At 51.8% G+C, this 20,234-nt stretch overlaps 1 protein-coding gene across 3 annotated transcripts in view; it reads left to right on the forward strand.

The window, feature by feature from the left end:
* Nucleotides 1-522: 522 nt before the first annotated feature.
* The window catches only part of LOC100523747 (phospholipid-transporting ATPase IB), a 516,337-nt gene continuing 496,625 nt past the window's right edge, over nucleotides 523-20,234 (forward strand). For 2 of the 3 annotated variants that reach the window (XM_021065478.2, XM_084981254.1), the window contains exon 1: nucleotides 762-974. In XM_021065478.2, the coding sequence (XP_020921137.1) occupies nucleotides 899-974 (76 nt within the window). In that variant the 5' untranslated portion in view covers nucleotides 762-898. Of the gene's footprint in view, nucleotides 558-761; nucleotides 975-20,234 lie in introns of those variants that run through there. The other variant, XM_021065485.2, reaches the window with a different exon arrangement.

Raw genomic sequence — 20,234 nt, forward strand, 5'->3', positions numbered from 1 at the left:
TTTAACTGCCACGGCACCTACAAGTTGCCAGAGCAGTTCTAACATTTTACACTCTCAGCAGCAAGCTGAATTCTGGAGTTGCTTATCTTGATTTCACTGGCCTAGAGGGTATGAAGGCGACTAGGTTGTGTTCTGATGGGCCTTTTCCTGAGGATGGACAAGTTAGACTTGTCTTGTTACGGTGATGTACAGTTGTTTATCACTCCCTGTATCCCAGACACAAGTCCTCCTCTGAGGGATGCGTCCTGAATGGCTTTTCCCTTTCGGGGGGAGGGGGGTTCTATTCATGTGCTCTCGCTTTTGGCTGCGAGCACGTGGCACGCAAAAGTTCCTGGACCAGGGATCGAACCCGTGCCACGGCAGGGACCTGAACCATAGCAGCGACAATGCCAGATCCTTAACTGCTAGGCCACCAGGGAACTCCAGAAGTTTTCTTTCTGATGATGTTCCATCTCCTAGCTTTTTCTTCTACGGGCAGGGCTTTTTATGGTCCTGCATATAAAACATTTTCTCCTCCTGAACGACTCACACCAGCGCCTCCCGACAAGAGCTGACAGGTAAACCACACAGCAGATGGGCGCGGACAGAAAGGGTCCCCCGTCTCCCGGACGAACCTCTAAGACACCGCTGCCCCCATCCCCCGCCTCCTCCGCACCTGAAGGCGCCTCGTCCTGCGTGACGTTCCAGAGGCTTCCCCGGAGGCCGGGCCCCCCCTCCGCCGGCGCCCGGCGTCCGCAGCCCCGCAGCCCCGCAGCCCGGGCGCCGCCGCACTGGGCGCCGCTGCGGCACGGACGGCGCAGCGCCGCGCAGGAGGCCCCCGCACCGCCCGGCGGGCCCCCCATGGCCCTCGGGTCGGCCGGCCGGCGCCCAGCTCCGCGCAGCGCCCGCCAGGGGCGCGATGCCCAACGGCCCCGGCCCCGACCAGGCTTTTAAGATGTCCCTGCCCCGGAGGTCGCGGCTCCGCGCGTCCGTTGGTGAGAGCAGGGGTGCGGGGCGCGGGCGGGGCGGGGTCGGGGCCGGGGGCGCGGTCAGGACACCCCGCCCCCCCCGTGCCCCCGCCCCGCGCCGGGGGGAGGGGGCCTGGGCGTCGTGACCCCCGCGAGACGCAGGCCGGGGGGAGGTGGGGGGGAAGGCGGAGAGTCCGAGCCCGGGCGTCCGGCAGGTGCGGGCGGGGGCGGCAGCCGGCCCCCTTTGCCCGTCATCGTTCCCCCATCGCCCACCCCCCATCGCCCGTCCCTGTCCCCGCAGCCGTGGGCCGGGAGTCCGCCGGGGGTGGGGGTGCGGGTGGGGGGGAGGATGCTGCGCACCAGCATCTCGCCCCTCCCGCCTCGCCGCGGGAGTTTTGCCGCAGAGCTGGGGGTGGGCGGGCAAGGGGCTCCGAGGCTTTGGAACACCCGAGGGGGGCGCCCTGGGACCGCGCGCCGCGACACACTAGCCGGCGCCCCTCCCCCTCCCCACCCCCTGGGGACGCCAGGCGGTCCCCCGCGAGCCCGGGGTTGGGCCTCGGAGCCGCACCGCGTTTTCTTTGTTATGTAACGTGTTTGGGAACCACGGTCTGGTTGAGCTGGATGTCGTGATTATGAGCCGCGGTGGGTTATCGACACCCTTAGTCATGAATAATTGACAGGGAGCCTCAGCATGATTGGGTTTCGTGCTATTTCAGGACTCTTGGCAAGTTGGTAGGTAGATCTTGGATACCAGGAAGGTACCCGCTTTGCAGTTTGGAGCTGAGGGTCACTGGTATTCTTCGTGCGCTTGGCTCGTTTTGAGAAACAAGGCGTATAAAAAGAAGTGACTTTTCTATTTCTGTGTTTGAATAATGGGAGCGGGAAACAGCTTATCAGGCAGTTGACATGAGGGGTGGAAAGGGCACCTTCACATTCACTGGCGGAGAGTCCCAGTAAAAGGATCCCGGGCCTCCCGCTGAGACTAGACTGCGGGGAGCTGGTGGGAGGGGCGGCGCCGTCCGGGTGCCAGATGGTGCCCACGTCGGTGTCCGGGTGGAGGGGGGGGGCGGTCTGCATATGTTTGAAGGCAGAGCCAGCAGCGGGTGCTCATGGTTGGGATGGGAGGCGTAAGTGAAAGAGGAGACTCCGAGGGGGCTCCGAAGTTTTTGATCTTCCAAATGGGGAGGTCGTGCCCGTTACTGAGATGTGGAAAACAGCAGAAAGAGCAGGGTTCTCTTTTGGGGGTGGGTGGAGAATTTGGTTTTGAACACGCCCTTGAGCTGAGTGGAGAGACTCAGGCGGGTCTCCAGACCAGAGGTGGGTGTTGGGGAGTGCCCAGCAGGCCCAGCCCCCAGGATGGGCGTGTGTGACAGCTTTCCCCATGACCCTACTCTTGGAAGAGTCCTGAGTTTGTGAACAAGCGGATTATGTAACCAGTGTGTACAGATGTGGCCAAAAGGAGAGGGGTCTTTGCCCCTCATTTCAAGGTCAGGGAGATGAGGGCAGTAGCGGGGCGCGGGGCGTCAAGGATGCCTGGGAGCTGGGAGGGAACCCAGGAAGCACTGGTGTTTAGCTGGGTGGAGGGCGACTTGGGAGAGAGTCGCCCGTTTATCCAGCATCTGGAGGACACAGGTGACCTTGCAAGGAGCTGAGTTTGTCTAATCACAGGGCAGAATGTCTGTGAGAACAACTCATTCACCCCAGAAAACTCTTTGGGGCGAATTTTGTAGCGGGGGGAGGCGGCGCAGATGGCATGGTTGCTGGCAGAGGTGAGGAGTCCCAGAAGACTGCTTTAAGGTGAATGTTACAGTCATACAGTGGATGGTGTGAAGGTCAAAGCCAGCGGGTTTTAGGGAGAAAGGAGGGCAGTGACCTGAGAGCCACAGGGAGGAGCCGCGTCGCTGGGGAGGCAGAGAGGGAAGTCAGGGTGGAGGCTGAGGGGACCTTGGTGATGGATCGGCTGCGAGTTCCAGAAGACAGAGAGGATGGTTTTAAGAGACGGGGGACTATTTCGAGGATTTTCACACTGTGAGGAAGGGGGGACCCTGGACAGGGTGGGCTCCCCGGGGCACACAGGAGAGCTTGGGTTTAGAGAACTAGGGTTGGTTTGGACGATGACGTCGATGATGACAGCGGAGAGACCGGGGCGGGGGGACTGGGAGTGCTGTGAGGTCCTGCTCTGAGACCTCCTGGTCTCCGCTCCTGATGGAGCTGTGGAGCCAGGACAGTGCCATCAGCAGGACCAGCACCCAAAGCTTAGGGCACGTCACCATCCTGCAAAAATGTCTTGGCTCTTTGCAGCCCCATACTCCTCCCCGGGTATTTTTATTTCATTAAAAATTTTTTTCTTTTTTTTTTTTTTAAGCTGAACCTTCGACATACAGAGGTTCCCAGGCTAGGGGTCATATTGGAGCTGCAGCTGCCGGCCTGCGCCAGAGCCACAGCAACATGGGATCCGATCAGCATCTGCAACCTACACCACAGCTCACAGCAACACTGGATCCTTAACCCACTGAGTGTGGCCAGGGATCGAACCCACATCCTCCTGGATACCAGTCGGGTTCTTAACCTACTGAGGCACAGTGGAAACTCCCTCCCCAGGTGTTTTTGAAAGAGCCTTTTCTAGAATTCCCTTTTGGCTCAGAGGGTTAAGGATGTGGCATTGTCACTGCTGTGGCTCAGGTCACTGCTGTGGCACAGGTGCGAACGCTGGCCTGGGAACTTCCACATGCCACAGAGATGACCAAAAAAAAAAAAAAAAAAAAGGTAAATCATGACGCACCTATCAGAATGGCGGTGATGAATAGCAGTTATACCCTTGAGCATTTCTTCCAGAGAAACAGAAACTTCTCTTCCCACAAAAAGTGGTACATCAATATTCATAGCAGCTCTACTTATAAGAGTTATAATAGCCAAAAAACTAGATGTCCTTCAGCCACTGGGTGATGGAACAAAATTGTGGTGGGCGCCCCCCAGGGAACACTGCCCAGCAGCTCGGGTGGCTCTGCAGAGCTGTGCCGAGTGCTGGAAGTCCCGTCCCCAAAGTTTCCACCCTGTCTCATCCTATTTATACAACCTTCGCTAAAGAACAGAATCAGAGAAGCGAAGAACAGATTGGTGGCTGCCGGGGTGACGGAGGGGCTGGACGAAGGAGGACTGGTCCCCACGAGCGGATCCTTGTGATGGAGATGGTCCCGGGTCTAGACTTACCATCAGTGTTCGGGTTGCGGGCTTGTTGTGTAATTTTGCAGGATGGCGCCCTTGGGGGGCCACTGGCTGAAGGCTGCCCAGAATCTCAGGGTCATTTTTTTTTACACCTGCATGCGCATCTAGGATGATCTCAGAATATAGAGTTGCATGTAAAAAAGTAGACCATCGTAGTTTTTGACCAAATGAGGTCAGTAAGTCTCATGTTTCAGGTCTCGTGGCAGTCTACCCCCTGTGGGAGACACGAGTCAAAATCCCTCAGGGCAATAGAATCGCCCGTCACCTATTTCTGGAGCCCTGCAGAGCCTCTGAGCTTAAGAAGCTTTGTGCTGGCCACGTGACCTCCTGCCTGAAGGTCGTGGTAGGGTCTGGGGCAGGGATGGGCTTAGACCTTGGGGTGCTTGCTGCAAAGTATGCTGCTCATTCTTCACCAGCCAGGAGTGAAAGGGTCAAGAGTCCCAGTGCTTTAAGATCGTGCGCCGACAAATGAACCTTTCCATAGAAAGGAAACGCCTGGCCTTGGAGGACAGGCTTGTGGTTGCCAAGAGGGCGGGGGAGGGAGTGGGCTGGACTGGGAGTTTGGGGTTCATAGATGCAAACTATTGCATGTGGAGTGGATAAGCAATGGGATCCTGCTGTATAGCCCTGGGAACTATATCCAGTCACTTGTGATGGAACACGGTGGAAGATAATGTGAGAAAAAGAATGTGTATGTATATGAATGACTGGGTCACTTTGCTTTACGGTAGAAATTGACAGAACACAGCAAATCAGCTATCATGGAAAAAATAAAAATCATAAAAAAAGATTGCATGCTGAGCTGTATGCTGTTTGGTAAAATAATTCTGGAGTTATTTTTATATTATATATTTATATTATATTTAAATATATATATACACACATATATATATATTTCCTGCCCACGATCTGTCTCAGACTCCCGTCTTAACCTGGAGAGTCTCCTGTTCTTTTGTCAGGTCTGCTTTCCTCCCAAACCTACTTTGCGTGTGTTCAGACCTTTTACCAGGGGCTGGGAATGCAAAGACTAGTGGGGGTGATCCTTCAGCATTTATGGAGCTTACAGCCTGGTCAGGGTGGAGCCGTTCAGTCTAGCGAGGGAGGCAGAGTGGCACCAGAGCGGTTGATTTGAGCAGATCTGTGTGAAGGCCCTCCTGTGTGCCAGTCCGTGGGGTGAGGGTGCCCTCGACCCTGGAAGACCCGGCCTCGCAGTGCACATGGGTGAATAAGGAGAGAAGCGGTGAGTGTGCCTGTGGGCGTGCGGTGGGGACAAGCGGCGTGCACAGCAGGGAGGGGAGTTGTTTCCTGTGGATGACGGTGTCCGAGGCCGTCAGCAGTGTCCAGGGTACAAGCTTACTCCTGTCGTACTGAGTTTTTAGATGTGGCTAAAGGACAAGAGGTGAGCGATGAAGAGCCAGCAGGCAGGAAGTGCACGGACCCAGGGCGGACACTGGAGGCTGGTTTATCTCCGGGTCCACACTCCCCGCTCCGTCTCTTCTGCCCTCTCCTGGTCTTCAGTCATGGTGGTTGTTTTGTTTTGTTTTAAAATGTGATCCTAGCAAAAAAAAAAAATCAAAATTTAAAAGGAGTTCCCGCTGTGGCTCAGTGGGTTAAGAACCCAACTAGTATCCATGAGGGTTTGATCCCTGGCCTTGCTCAGTGGGTTAAGGATCTGGTGTTGCCCTGAGCTGTGGTGTAGGTTGCAGATGGGACTACAATCCAGTGTTGCTGTGGCTGCGGTGTAGGTCGGCAGCTGCAGCTCCAATTCAACCCCTTGCTTGGGAACCTCCGTATGCGGCAGGTGCGGCTCTAAAGAGCAAAAACAAACAACCTCGATCCTACATGGATCTGGTTCCCCCCCGACAGCCTGGCCCGAGTTTCCAGGGGAGGATGAGGAGAACTGGGGCAGCGGAAAGGACGAACAGCTCGAAGGGAAAGGCTGGAAGGGATTTCAGAGGGATTAAGTCCCTCATTTCACAGAAGACAAAAATAATCCCCCGCCGGGACTTGCTTGCTGGTCCCCTTCCGGCAGGAGCAGCCAACTCCCAGACCCAGGGCGCTTGCCACCGTCCCCAGCCGCCTGCCTCACATCAGACCTGTGTGGTCAGCGCAAGCTCAGTCATCCTTTATTCCGGCCCTCAAGGAGGAAGCAGGGACTGGGCCTAATTTCTTGCATTTTCTGTGCTGTCTGTCCTGTGGGTGCCCGATAAAGATCTGAGCGAGCTCTGCCATGGGTTCTTTTTGGACTTGGTCTAATTTTGACCCTGTCATTTGCTATCTCTATAACGTTAAAGAACTTCCTTTAGGAGTTCCCATTGTGGTGCAGTGGAAACGAATCGGACTAGGAACCATGAGGTCGTGGGTTCGATCCCTGGCCTCGCTCAGTGGGTTAAGGATCTGGCATTGCCGTGGCTGTGGTGTAGGCTGGTAGCTGTAGCTTTGATAAGACCCCTAGCCTGGGAACCTCCATATGCTGCAGGTGCAGCCATAAAAAGCCAAAAAGAAAAAAAAGAAAAAAAAGAAAAAGCTTCCCTTACTTTTTTAAATCAATTTATTAAAAATTTTAAGGACGTTTTATTGCAGCGTAGTTGATTTACGGGGTTGTGATGATTTCTGCTGAAAGCTTCCTTTACTTCTCTTACTGATGAGGATGAAAGTACATTTCGTATTTCATGGGCTGGTTGTGATCAGTGAGCCATGTGTACAAAATTGCAGACATTAATCACTCCACCTGTTAAAAAGACCCTGTGATAGTGCTCAAGCTGGTATCACCGGCGCGTCAGATCCCTCTCATGCTGCCCACCTCAGCCAAAGGAGCCTCCACCGCCTAGATACGTGCCCTGCATAGCGGCAGAATTGGCAAAACCTGCAGTTGTCATCACTTTCCCACCTAAATCGAATGATGGGGGCCTCACTAGGAGGTGACTGCCATTGGAGGGTTTAAGGTCCTTTTTGTGTCGTTATCCAGGTGTATGTGGTCACCCAGTAGTCACTCTGAGTGTGGGCAGAGTCTTCATCTTCTCCTGTCTCTGCAGGTTGTCACCTTCAGAGTTCCCATCATGGCTCAGCAGTAACGAACGCAAATGGTATCCATGAGGATGCAGGTTCGATCCCTGGCCTTGCTCAGTGGGTTCAGGATCCAGCGTTGCCATGAGCTGTGGTGTAGGTCACAGATGAGGCTTGGATCTGGTGTTGCTGTGGCTGTGGTGTAGGCTGGCAGCTATAGCTCTGATTTGACTCCTAGCCTGGGAATTTCCACATGCTGCAGGTGCAGCCTAAAATCAAAATAATAATAATAATAATAATAAATAAAAAAGTAGGCCCTCTACCCGACAGGGGCCAGTAAGCCCCTCAGTCGATGGCTTCTGTTGTTTCATCATTCACTGATTTTACTTGTCCAATGGATGTTTTATCTTAAACCCTCATCCGACAGAGGTGCCAGCTAGACAAATGGGTTAAGCTGAAATTCCTCACTAAAAGGTCTTCACACATTTCCAGGAGGATGCGTTCAGAGCACCTTTCCAACCTGCATCTTTGCATTTACTAAATATAACCTCCGGCCAGTCCCACACTGCGCACAGGTATTATTTACACCCACTTAGGCGGAAAGAAAAATGCCCAGGACAAATGTGAACAACCATGAAAGGCTAAAAATAAAAGTGATGTCACATCCGTGCCTTGGGAGTTTCTCCCCATCACTGTCAAGGGCAATCGTGGAAGCAGGACCTTGGAGAGCACCCACGCGGGGCTGGTTGGTGGCGCCTGCAAACACCCAGACAACGCGCAGGGCCACAGTCCCCCCCTGTGTGTGATGTCTCTGTGCCTGAGTCTCTTGCTGGACCTTGCTCACTGTCTTTCCGTAAGAACCCAAATCCCGCATATCACCAATTTTCACCCTAAAAATCCGGGTTAACTTTGATTTAGAGGTTGTACATTTGCAAGTAAGTGTGCCATTGTGTTGCAATCCTCTTCCAAATAGGAAGCAGATGTCACACGTCCCACATTTTGGCGGAGCGTTTGGGTGCTTTTCCATTTTCTTTTTCTCTGCTAGCTGTCAGCAGCCCAGAGAGCCCGGGATTACTGTAGGCACGTGACCAAGAGTGATCGTACTAGAACTAGGGTGAGCAAACCATACTCGGGGGCAGCACATCTCTGTTCGGACGTGGGAAATCTCCCTGCAGGTCCTCAGTGCAAAGATGCTTGCTGTCCTCCGGCTTAGATGAGTCTCTTTCCTGTCAAAGAGAGGTCCATTCATATTCAGGAGGAGAAACACTGCACTGCCGGGTGATTTATTCAGGTCAGGGCACCGCAGGATCGGGCCTCTTATCAGCTATTTTTAGCCTCATCATGAGTAGCCTTATTTAAGATGCTTTTTTCCATTTTCTTTTTATTTTCTTTATTCTCATGCACTGAGGAAATATAACATTGGTTTTAAAACTACAGAATTCAAAAATAACCTAATTGAGGTATCGTTGGTTTGCAGTGTTGGGTTAATTTCCGTATAGCAGAGTGACGAGTTATACGTATAACTGAGTAACCGCAGAAGACATACTGATACATGCACATTTTTCATATTCTTCTCCATTATGGTTTATGACAGGATATTGAGTATAACTCCCTGTGCTTAGAGTAGAACCTTCGTTATCCATCCCATGTATACCAGTTTGCGTGGGCTAATCCCAACCTCCCGGTCCATCCCACTCCCTCCCTCTCCCCCTTGGTAGCCCCAGGTCTGTTCTCCGTGTCTGTGAGTCTGTTTCTGTTTCCTAGGTAAGTTCCTTTGTGTCCTCTTTTATTTAATACATTTAATTTTAATTTCTTTTGGCCACACCCACGGCCTATGGAAGTACCTGGACCAGGAATTGAATCTGAAGCACAGCTGTGACCTATGTTGCAGCCGTGGCAACGCCAGGTCCTTAACTCACTGGGCCACAGCGGGAACTCCTCTGACCGTGCTCTTGTAAGGGTTATTTCACCTCCTCTTACATTAAGTGAAAATCTCTCTTGGACACATCTAAGAGACCCACCTAGAATTAATTTTGCAAAAGAACAGGGTTGTAATACTGCAAAGTCCTATTTAATTTCTTTGAACTTAATCTCTAGCAAAACCTAGTGCTTGAGTCTTTGATGTCTGGTGTTATCAGTCGATATTTGCATGGAGGAACCTCAAACATTATACACTTGCCGTTAATGGTTAGAGGAACGTTTTGGCCACGTGCTCCACTGTCCAGGGAAAGCAGAAGGCCCATCACCCTCCTTCATGACCTGTGGGCATCATCTTCCCAGAGGCCAGTCATTAATTCTCGTTGCATTTTTTTTTTTAAGCAACACATTTTATTTTGTTTTATTTCCTTTTAGAGACACACCCGTGGCGTATGGAGGTTTCCAGGCTAGTGGTTGAATCGGAGCTGTAGCCACCAGCCTGCGCCACAGCCACAGTCACACCAGATCTGAGCCGCGTGTGTGACCTACACCACAGCTCACGGCAGCGCCAGATCCTTAACCCACTGAGTGAAGCCAGGGATCGAACCCTCAATCCTCACGGATACTAGTCGGATTTGTTTCTGCCGAGCCACAACAGGAACTCCTTTAAGCAACACATTTTATTTTTTATTTATTATTATTACTATTATTTTGGTCTTTTTGCCAATTTTTGGGCCGCTCCTGTGGCGTATGGAGGTTCCCAGGCTAGGGGTTGAATCGGAGCTGTAGCCACTGGCCTACACCAGAGCCACAGCAGCGCGGGATCCGAGCCGCTTCTACAACCTACACCACAGCTCAGGGCAATGCTGGATCCTTAACCCACTGAGCAAGGCCAGGGATTGAACCTGCAACCTCATGGTTCCTAGTCGGATTCATTAACCACTGAGCCACGATGGGAACTCCTAAGCAACACATTTTAAAGTTTCCCTCTTAGTGTCTGTTTTCTCCATAAGGTACTACTTGCTTAAATGAGTGTCCCAGAAACAAATGGAAGAAGCAAATAGAAAAGGAAAAAGAAAATTCAAGTAGGCAGCGTTCAAAGATCATCGGACAGTTAGTGGCAGCGAGTCCTGCTGAGAAAACAAAGTGAGTTTTATGACCAGGGCTAGACTTTTTAGGTTGCTCGTGACTTTTGAGTTTTTTGGGGGAATTTCTTCTAGGCTGCGGTGATGAAATTGTGGGCTGTGATAATAGATACAGAGTTGGTAATCAGGTTGGTGTTTGTGCTGTGTGTGGTGGCCTGAGACATTGTATCAGGGCGTGTGGATCTTTTGCTTCGGGAAATGATTTAACTCTCAGTCTATGGTCTGTAGTCTGTGATATCTTTCAGTAGAGATGGGGCGTTCTGAGCGTGGCTGGGAGTGTGGCAAAATGCTCCGGAGTTGGAGAAGTAGTCTGTGCTCCTAGGCCCCTCATCTCGGCTCTTTTCTGAGGATGGTATGTTGACAGGATATACGCAGGGCGATGCCAGCGATATTATGTGGAGACCCAGCAGGTGACATCTGGGATGTGATGACGCCTATGTTAAGTCTGAATTCAGTGCTGTAGTGTCGCACGGTGATGGATGTGTAATGATATGCACCCATCATACAGTCTCACTAGGAGTCTTTTCACTGCCCGCTGTGCTCTGCTAACTCCTTCCCCAGCCCCTGCCAACCCCTGATCTTTTTAACGATCTCCATAGTTTTGCCTTTTCCAGAATATCATTTGGTTGGAATCCTACAGAATGTAGCCTTTTTGTACTGGCCTCTTTTGCTTAGTGATGTGCATTTAAGGTTCTTCTTCACGACGGGTAGCTCATTCCTTCCTTCCTTCCTGTTTGTTTCTTTCCTTCTTTTCTTTCTTCCTTCCTCCCTCCCTCCCCTTCCTTCTTTAAAATCTCTGAGCACTGTTCATACGTCTACATGTACCACAATTTATCCATTAACCTGCTGAAGGTTGTTGCCAAGTTTCAGCAATTATGAATAAAGCTGCTTTAAACATCTGGGTGCAGGTTTTTGTGTAGACATGAGTTTTTCACCTGTTTTGGTCCAATACCGAAGAGCACAGTTGCTGAATCATATGGTAAGAGTGTATCTAATTTTTGGAGTTCCTGTCATGGCTCAGTGGCTAGCGAATCTGACTAGGATCCATGAGGTTGTGGGTTCGATCCCTGGCCTTGCTCAGTGGGTTAAGGACCTGGCGTTGCCGTGAGCTGTGGTGTAGGTTGAAGACGCGGCTCGGATCCCGTGTTGCTGTGGGTGTGGCTGTCGCTGGCAGCTACAGCTCCGATTAGATGCCTAGCCTGGGAACATCCATATGCCTCAGGAGCAACCCTAGAAAAGGCAAAAAAAAAAAAAAAAAGAGAGCGTATCTAATTTTTAAGAAACTGCCAGCCTTTGAAAGCGGCTGCACCATTTTTCATTCCCAACAGCAGTGGACGGGAGTTCCTGTTGCTCCACAGCCCCACCAGCATTTGGCGTTGTCAGTAGGACACTGGGTTTTAGCCATTCTAATGATGTGTAGTGGTAGCTCCTTGTTGCTGTTGTTGTTGTTTGCTTTTTAGGGCCACACCTGTGGCATGTGGAGATTTCCAGGCTAGGGGTCGAATCGGAGCTGCAGCTGCCAGCCGACACGACAGCCACAGCCACTCAGGATCCAAGCTGCATCTGTGACCTACACCACAGCTCACAGCAACGCCGGATCCTTAACCCACTGAGTGAGGTCAGGGATTGAACCTGCCTCCTCATGGATACTAGTTGCATTCATGCCAAGACGAGCTCAGCAAGCAGGGGAAGGTGAAGCACGGGCCCCGCAAAGCTTAAAAGTTGAACAGCGATGAAGAAAGATACATAGACAGAGTAAAGTTTAAAGATGGGCCGGGGCTGGGGCCGGGGCCGGGGCTCAAGACCTCAAGGATCCAGAGCCCAGATGCTGGTGCCTCACCGCTTTCATTGTGCTCCTTGGAAATGGGAGGCGGGAACAGGCTTAGGGACGTGGCTGCTCGCAGTCACGGGGAAAGCGCTTCTTCCCCTGCGGCCTTTAGGCAGCTGTTCTCATCTCTAGGGCAGGAGGGAAACTGGCCATCGCTCTCAATGCGGGCCATCTTGAGAAACAGGTGCCTGACTCCGCGTTCCAGTCGACCCCGTGTTCTCTCAGTTGGTGCATATCCTTCTTCCAGCCCCTTTCAGCCCCGTTCCCATAGGTAACCATGTACTAGCCACGTGCCATTGTGCAGCCACTTCAGAACCTGTTTTCCCACAGGTTCCTAACCTGCTGAGCCGCGATGGGAACTCCATCTCCTTCTCGTGTTAATTTGCACTTACCAGAGACCTGGGATGTGCAGCATCTTTTCCTGTGCTTAAACGCCATCTGTATACACCATCCCTTCTTTGGTGAAGCATCTGGTCAGATCTGCCCATTTGTAAATCAAGTTGCTTGTTTTCTCATTGCGCTTCAAGAGTTCTTTGTATATTGTATTTAATTAAATGAATTAATGTATTTATTTACCTATTTGGTTTTGCTCTGTAGGGCAGAATCTGTGGCATATGGAAGTTCCCAGGCTAGGGGTCCAATCTGAGCTATAGCCGCTGACCTACGCCACAGCCACTGTAATACAGGATCCGAGCTGCATCTTCCATTTACACCACAGCTCGAGGCACCGCTGGATCCTTAGCCCACTGAGCAGAGGCCAGGGATCGAACCCGCACCCTCATGGTTACTAGTCGGATTTGTTTCCGTCCGCCACAAGGGGCGCTCCACCTTCTTTGTAGGTTTTGAATAAAGTCCTTTATCAGATGTGTGTTTTGAGGCTTCTTCTCCCGGTCTGTGGCTTGTCTTTTCCTTTTCTACCAGTGTCCTTTGCAAGTTTTTAACTAAAAAAGCATCCAATTTATCAATATTTTCTTTCATGGATTATGCTGTTGTTGCTTCAAGTTTTCTTTGGTCATATTTTTCCTCAACCTTTTGAAACTTACACCTGTAAACTTACTCTTCCAGAGGGGGCTTTTAAATTAGGAACACACGTACCTCCTTATCGTTCCCCCCTCGCAACGGCTAGGATGAATCAGCATGTACATTCTTTTCCTGGCCAGTCTGAGCCCCCAGGGGAGAGGACGACCCGCAGTGGCCGTGTTTCCCCTCCCCCACTGCCTGCTTGCCGACATCAGCCAGTTGGCTCCAGCAGCGGGGAGAGGATGCTTAGAATTTATTGGCTCACCAAAGCGCCCTTCCTTCTGGATTTCCCAGGGACCACCTGTGAGTGCGGAACAGATTCTTTGTGCCCCTCACCATGAAGGGATGGTTTTGCTGAATTCAGAATTCTAGGCTTGAAATGCTTTTCCTTCAGCACTTTATTTTTATGTATTTATTTATTTATTTTTGTCTTTTTGCCTTTTCTAGGGCCGCTCCGCGGCATATGGAGGTTCCCAGGCCAGGGGTCTAACCGGAGCTACAGCTGCTGACCTATGCCATAGCCATAGCCCCAGCAATGCAGGATCCGAGCCGAGTCTTTGACCTACACCACAGCTCAGGGCAACGCCGGATCCTTAACCCCCTGAGCGAGGCCAGGGATCGAACCCACAACCTCGTGGTTCCTCGTCGGATTCGCCAACCACTGAGCCACGACGGGAACTCTACCTTCAGCATTTTAAAGATACTGCTTCACTCTCTTCTCCTACCCAGATTTGCTGATAAGAATCGATGTCAATCTGACTCTCCTTCCTTTGCAACTAAGCTGTTTTTCTTTTTGATTAGTTTGTAATAGTTTTGTCCTTGATGGTCTCACATTTCGATGTCATAGCCTAAGTAGGGTGTGTTTTTGTTTTGTTTTGTTTTTTTCCATTAGTGAAATGCTCAGTGCTGAGAGCTCTTTCAGCCTCAGAATCATGTCTCTCTTTGGGGGGAAATTCTCACGTCTTGGTTCCCTTGTTGAGTATGGCCTCCCTACCCCCCAACCCCACTGCCCCTCCTCCTGCAGCCCCAGTTAGATTGTTGTTCGCCCCTCCCCCAGATTTCTTTTTTTTAAAATGAATGCCAACGTATTTTTATTTTTCCATTTTTATTTTTTTTGTCTTTTTTTTTGCTATTTCTTGGGCCACTCCTGAAGCATATGGAGGTTCCCAGACTAGGGGTCGAATCAGAGCTGTAGCCACCGGCCTACGCCAGAGCCACAGCAACGCGGGATCCGAGCCGCGTCTGCAACCTACACCACAGCTCACGGCAACGCCGGATCGTTAACCCACTGAGCAAGGGCAGGGACCGAACCCGCAACCTCATGGTTCCTAGTCGGATTCGTTAACCACTGTGCCACGAAGGGAACTCCCCATTTTTATTTTTTTAGCTCAGTGCATTATTACATTTATAGCTGTACAACCATCATCATAAGCCAGTTTTACTACCTTCCCATCCCAGACACCCAGCCCATCCCTTCCCCTCCCTGTCTCCTTTGGTGACCTGAAGTTTTTCAAAGTCCATGCATCGGTTTCTTTTCTGCAAAGAAGTTCATTGGGTCCTTTTTTAGATGCCACGTGTAAGTGATGGCATATGACGTTGGTGTCTCACTGTCTAACTTCACTTAGCATGATCATTTCTAGGTCTATCCATGTTGCTGCAAATGCCGTTATTTCTTTCCTTTTAATGGCTGAGTAATATTCCACTGTGTGTATGGACCACATCTTCTGGATCCACTCCTCTGTCGATGGACATTTAGGTGGCTTCCATGCCTTGGCTATTGGAAATAGTGCTGCAGTGACCATCGGAGTCCATGTATCTTGTCGAGTCATGGTTTTCTCTGGAGAGATGCCCAGGAGTGGGATTGCTGGATCATATGGTAATTCCGTCTTTAGGTTTTTGAGGAATCTCCATACTGTTCGGGAAACACAAATCAGAATGTGACTTGGTTCCTAACCTTGAGAACCCAGGTGAGGAGCAAGATGTTCATAAACTTATTTCTCATACAATGTGACACATTTTCTGGAAAGCTGTGGGTGAGATTGTGGGGACAGCCTGAATCCACGTGGGTCCTCAGACTGCCCGGTTCGACCGTGGGTAGCTTATTATTTACTGGCTCTTGTTTTATTTTCACATTTTCGGCTGTCACGAGTGGTGAATTTTTATCCATTCATTGAACACCTGCCACACTGGGCTTATACAAAGATGAATCAGGCCCACAGTGGAAAATGCCCAGTTGGGAAATGACTCGGGGTCCCTACCTTCTCTGAAACTCCTCTTCTCTGTACAGTTTGAATGTGTTCTTAGCCTTGCAGCATTGAAGACTATTGAGGGTAAAATGAAAAGTATGCAAAAACCCTTTAGGGTGGTTAAGCATCGTGCAGACGAAAGGGATTGTTATTCTTTTTAGTGAAAGTGTTAAAAGAATTGGATCTGCAGGAGTTCCCGTGTGGCGTAGCAGGTTAAAGATCCAGTGTTGTCGCTGCAGCGGCTTGGGTTGGGCCCTGGCCGGGGAATTTCCACGGGCCTCGAGGGCAGACCTCCCCGCCCCCCACCCCAAAAAACAGGATCTGCCGTAAATGGCCTGATGCTGTAACGGACGGGGCATTTTCTCACACAGTTTCAGCCAGTTCTGCTACAGCAAGTGCTTATACCCGTCAGCTTATACATCTGAAAAAAAAGGGCCAGTTATTACTTAAATGCTTGCTCAGGCTATAGTAGAGAGGCCCTTGTTTCCTTTAAGTGGCAGCCAAAAGCTGTTTTCTCCCCAAATAACCATTTTTCATCTCTATTCTCCTGCTTCAAGCTATCCTTTTTTTAGCAGTGAATATAATTTAGGCTAGATGGTGAGTGACAGAGAGAAGTGCTTTTGGGTTGGGAGGGGGAAGCTGCAGACCCATGGAGGAGGAGGAGAACCAGTCATTAGCCCTGAGCAGGTGGCGTGGCCGTGGGGCCTCAGTGTGTTGGGGGCGTGACTTTCTATGCGCCTGAAAGGACAAGAATGAGTTCCAGTGCTCTTTAAGTGTAGCTTGTCTTCCTTGCTGGCTCCCAGGTTTTCATCAAAAACAAGCCCAGGAGTTACTGGCTTAATCTCATTCTTTCTCTGCCTTTCAGGAGGGGCTGCTGAATCTGGTTGGGCACCAGTTCCCATTGTGGCTCAGTGGGTTAAGAACCCGACATAGTATCCACGAGGATGCGGGTTTGCTCTCTGGCCTCGATCACTGGTTTAAGGATCTGGTCTGTCCTCAAGCTGCGGCTAGGTCACAGGGGTGTCTTGGATCCGGCGTTGCTGTGGCTGTGGTGTAGGCCAGCAGCTGCAGCTCTGATCTGACCCCTAGCCTGGGAGCTTCCATATGCCACAGGTGCAGCCCTTGAAAAAAAAAGACTAGTGGAAATCAGGGCCTTGGAATTTGAAGCCTTCCTTGGTGAGATGGTTCTTGTCCCGTGGGAAAGTTTATTTCGTTACTAACATTGAGCTGGAAGAGACTGGCTGAACCAGGCTGTGCCCGCACAGCATCAGCTGGTGCTGGAGAAAATCTGGAAAAAACCCTCTCCAGACAGAATTCAGATTGAGTCGCATGGGTGTAAATTCTACCTCCACCTTTGCCGGCAACTTTCTGGGTGACCTGGAAGTTTCCAGCTCCTCTGCTTCCAGATGCTTCTTTCTGGGCCAGCTTTCTCTATGGTGAGGTGGGGGGGTTCCTCTGTAGGAGGGGCCACCATGTTCCCCCAGAGTCCAACGGGAACGTACGGTCTGGAAATATGTTTTTCTAACATATTTATCTTTAAGGAACCATTGCCCACGGATTTGAGTCATTTGGGAGCTGTGGCTGTGACTCACCGCAGGTCAGGTGTTTAGAGGGTAGGGAACTTGAAATTGGGGGCGTTCATGTGCGTGATTCTGTGATTTGCATGGAAGCTGTCAGTGTAGTTGTCACAGATGACACATCCTTGGAGCACAAGGGATGGAGGGGCCTCGTTTGTGTTCTCATCCATCAGATGGGATGCGGCGGGCTGAGTGCGTGCTGTGTGCAGGTGCTGAGTAAGTCCTGAGAACGTGCCGCTGGGTGGGGAGTGAGCCTACAGCCTAAGGCGGGAGGGTGAGGGGGCTGCACTCGACCTGTCTGGGGAGCCAGAAAGCCCAGCCTCCTTCAACAGTTTGAATTTGACCTCCAAGGGGGTGGGATTTTAAGGTGCCGCAGTGGGATTTGCACTAGAGAGTTTTGCCTCTGGTTCCACTGCGGGGAATGGCTTGGAGATGAGAGGGATTAGGTCTAGGAAAGGGTTAACAGGAGAGGAATTGGGGGGGTGGAATCCTGGGGGCGGAGGGAAGTGGTGCTCCCAGGAGAAACTCCATTCGATTCGATTTGATTTGGTGTGGGGATGTGGGGCAGAGAGGAGGCAAGCCAGCTGCTCAGGCTTCTGAGGCAGGCACCCACGTGGGTGAGGAGCACAGCTTCAGTGAGATGGGGAACCGAAAAATTGGCAGAGGCAAATTTGGCCCCGAACACCTGCTAATAAAAGAGAGCCTGAAGGAAAGGCCGCCTCCTCCGACGGCAGTGGTCAAACTCCCATGGACGTTTCAGGTTCCCGTAGCCTTGGCGGTTCGGGTCAGGTTTCCCGCTTTGGATTAAGGGCGGGGGGACCCCCTCTGGCCCTGGTCCCCAGGAAGAAGCCGAGCCACGGTGGCTGGCTGACTCCCTCTCCTCTGCCACATCGCTCTTCTTCCCACCCTAGGACCGAGGGAGCCCTGCCTTTGGGGGCAGCCCGAGTTGTGTTCACCACCCAGAACGCTTCGCAAATCGTACAAGGGCTCCATTCAGCGAGACATCCATGGGGATTTCTGTGCCTTGACAGAGGCGATTCTGGCTCATTCTTGCTGGCTGGTCTGCCTGGTTGCACCTGGACAGCTCAGGAACTGGTCCCACTGTGATAAGGCCATGTCCTTCTTCCCGGGAGTCTGGGGGACCCTGAGGTCCAGACCAGGCCTGTGTCAGGGACCCAGGCAGCAGCCTGGCTACAGGAGCGGCTTGGTCTGTGTCACCACGTTCCAGCTCTGGGACCCCTGTGAGAACGCATATACTTCTGAGAGGACTGGAGCCCCGTGGGCAGCTCAGTTGAGGGCTCGAGGGAACAGGATGCTGAGCTGCAGAGAGCAGGGAAGCAGGAAGATTTTTTTTTTTTTTGGTCATTTTAGGGCTGCACCTAGTGCGGCATATGGAGGTTCCCAGGCTAGGGGTCTAATTGGAGCTGTAGCCGCCCGTCTACACCACAGCCACAGCAACACGGGATCCGAGCCGTGTCTTCAACCTATACCACAGTTCACGGCCACGCCAGATCCTTAACCCACTTGAGTGAGGCCAGGGATTGAACCTGCAGCCTCATGGTTCCTAGTCAGATTCATTTCTGCTGCACCACGATGGGAACTCCTGGTTTTTTTTTTTTTTTTTTTTTTTTTGCTTTTTAGGTCCGCAATTGCAGCTTATGGAAGTTCCCAGGCTAGGGGTCGAATGGGAGCTGCAGCTGCCAGCCTACACCACAGCCACAGCAACACCGGATCCTTAACTCACTGAATGAGGCCAGGGATGGAACCCACATCCTTTTGGATGCTAGTCGGGTTCCTAACCTGCTGAGCCACAACGGGAACTCCAGGAAGGTGGATCTTGTGCCTCATCACTGGGGTTCCTTCCCATCCTGGGCCCAGTCTCCTGAGGAAGAGAGTGCAGCTGAGTGTTGGGCTCCCTGTGGAGAACCTTGCTCACTACCAAGAGTTAAAATCCACCAAACAAGATTTAAAAAGTCCAGCTTGGGAGCTCCCTGGTGGTTCAGTGGGTTAAGGACCTGGTGCTGTCACTGATGTGGCACAGGTTTGATCTCTGGCCCAGGAACTTCTGCATGCTGTGGGCTTGCCCCCCCCCCAAAGAAACAAATGCTTTTAGCTTTCTGTATTTTAGAAAGTGCAATTCTAATGATAATATTAACAGAGTCTGAATTGGAAACTTGGATCCCAGATTCCCAGTGGAGTCAACGAGGAGTGAGAAAGGCTTCTTCTGCCCCGGGACTGTCCCTACTGAGGTCTGGGGGAGTGGACGGGATCGGGAAGCAGGGCTGATTTCATCCAGAGGAGGCTTCTGCAAGGGCCTTATGAGGAATGCGGTAGCGGCTGCTAAGACATTTCACAGCGGGGAAGTGATGGAAAGGCCTGGAAGGAAGCGGATTCAACTGGAGAGGGATACTGTGGCCTCTGTCCCAGGAGGCGCTGTGCCCGGGTGACGGGAGCTGCCACAGACGTCGCTGGTGCCATCGCCCTCCTTTATTGACGTGCCGCTGGTGTCTCTTGTGACCAAAGGTCATGGCTCCGCTGGCGCCAGCGGGGGCCCCCTCGCCTTAGTTCACGAGTGTGCTTGGGGCCCGGCCGTCGGCGCAGCCCCGCAGCTTCCTGCGGGGCAGGGTGAGAGCGGTCAAGGCCCTGCTACCTAGGGAGGCCCTGTTTCCCGGCAGGATCACAGGTGGTGGCGGTGGCTGTGGGTCCATCCTGCCGAAAGACATTGTTCTCCGGCTTCTGCAGAAGGTGCTTCCTCGGCAGCCCGGTTTGTGAGGCATTACTGCATTAGCATTACTGCATTAGCATCTCATTAGGGAGGCCTCTTTTGGGGTCATCTGTACTAAGTGCTGGCCTCAAACTCTTCTCTCCCCCCCAATAATCTTGGCCTTATTTTATGTTATTGTCTTCTTTTTATATTTATATTTTTTATGTTTTTCCTTTTTAGGGCCGCACCTGTGGCATATGGACGTTCCCAGGCTAGGAGCTGAACCGGAGCGGCAGCCGCCAGCCTACACCACAATCTTGGCCTCATTTTAAAAGACTGTTTAAGGAGTTCCTGTCTTGGCTCAGCGGAAACGAATCCGACTAGGAACCATGTGGATGCGGGTTCAGATCCCTGGCCTCACTCAGTGGGTTAAGGATCCGGCCTTGCCAGGAGCTGTGGTGTAGGTCACAGACGTGGCTCGGATCTGGCGGGGCTGTGGCTGTGGTGTAGGCTGGCCGCTGAAGCTCCAATTAGACCCCTAGCCTGGGAACCTCCATATGCTGCCCGTGTGGCCCTAAAAAGCCAAAAATAAAAGACTTTAATTAGGAAATCCTCATTG

This window comes from Sus scrofa, chromosome 11 (assembly GCF_054392235.1).
Source record: "Sus scrofa isolate SSC_HxYL_T2T_F1_AM1 chromosome 11, Sscrofa_HxYL_maternal_Yorkshire_Landrace_v2.0, whole genome shotgun sequence".
Taxonomy (NCBI): domain Eukaryota; kingdom Metazoa; phylum Chordata; class Mammalia; order Artiodactyla; family Suidae; genus Sus; species Sus scrofa.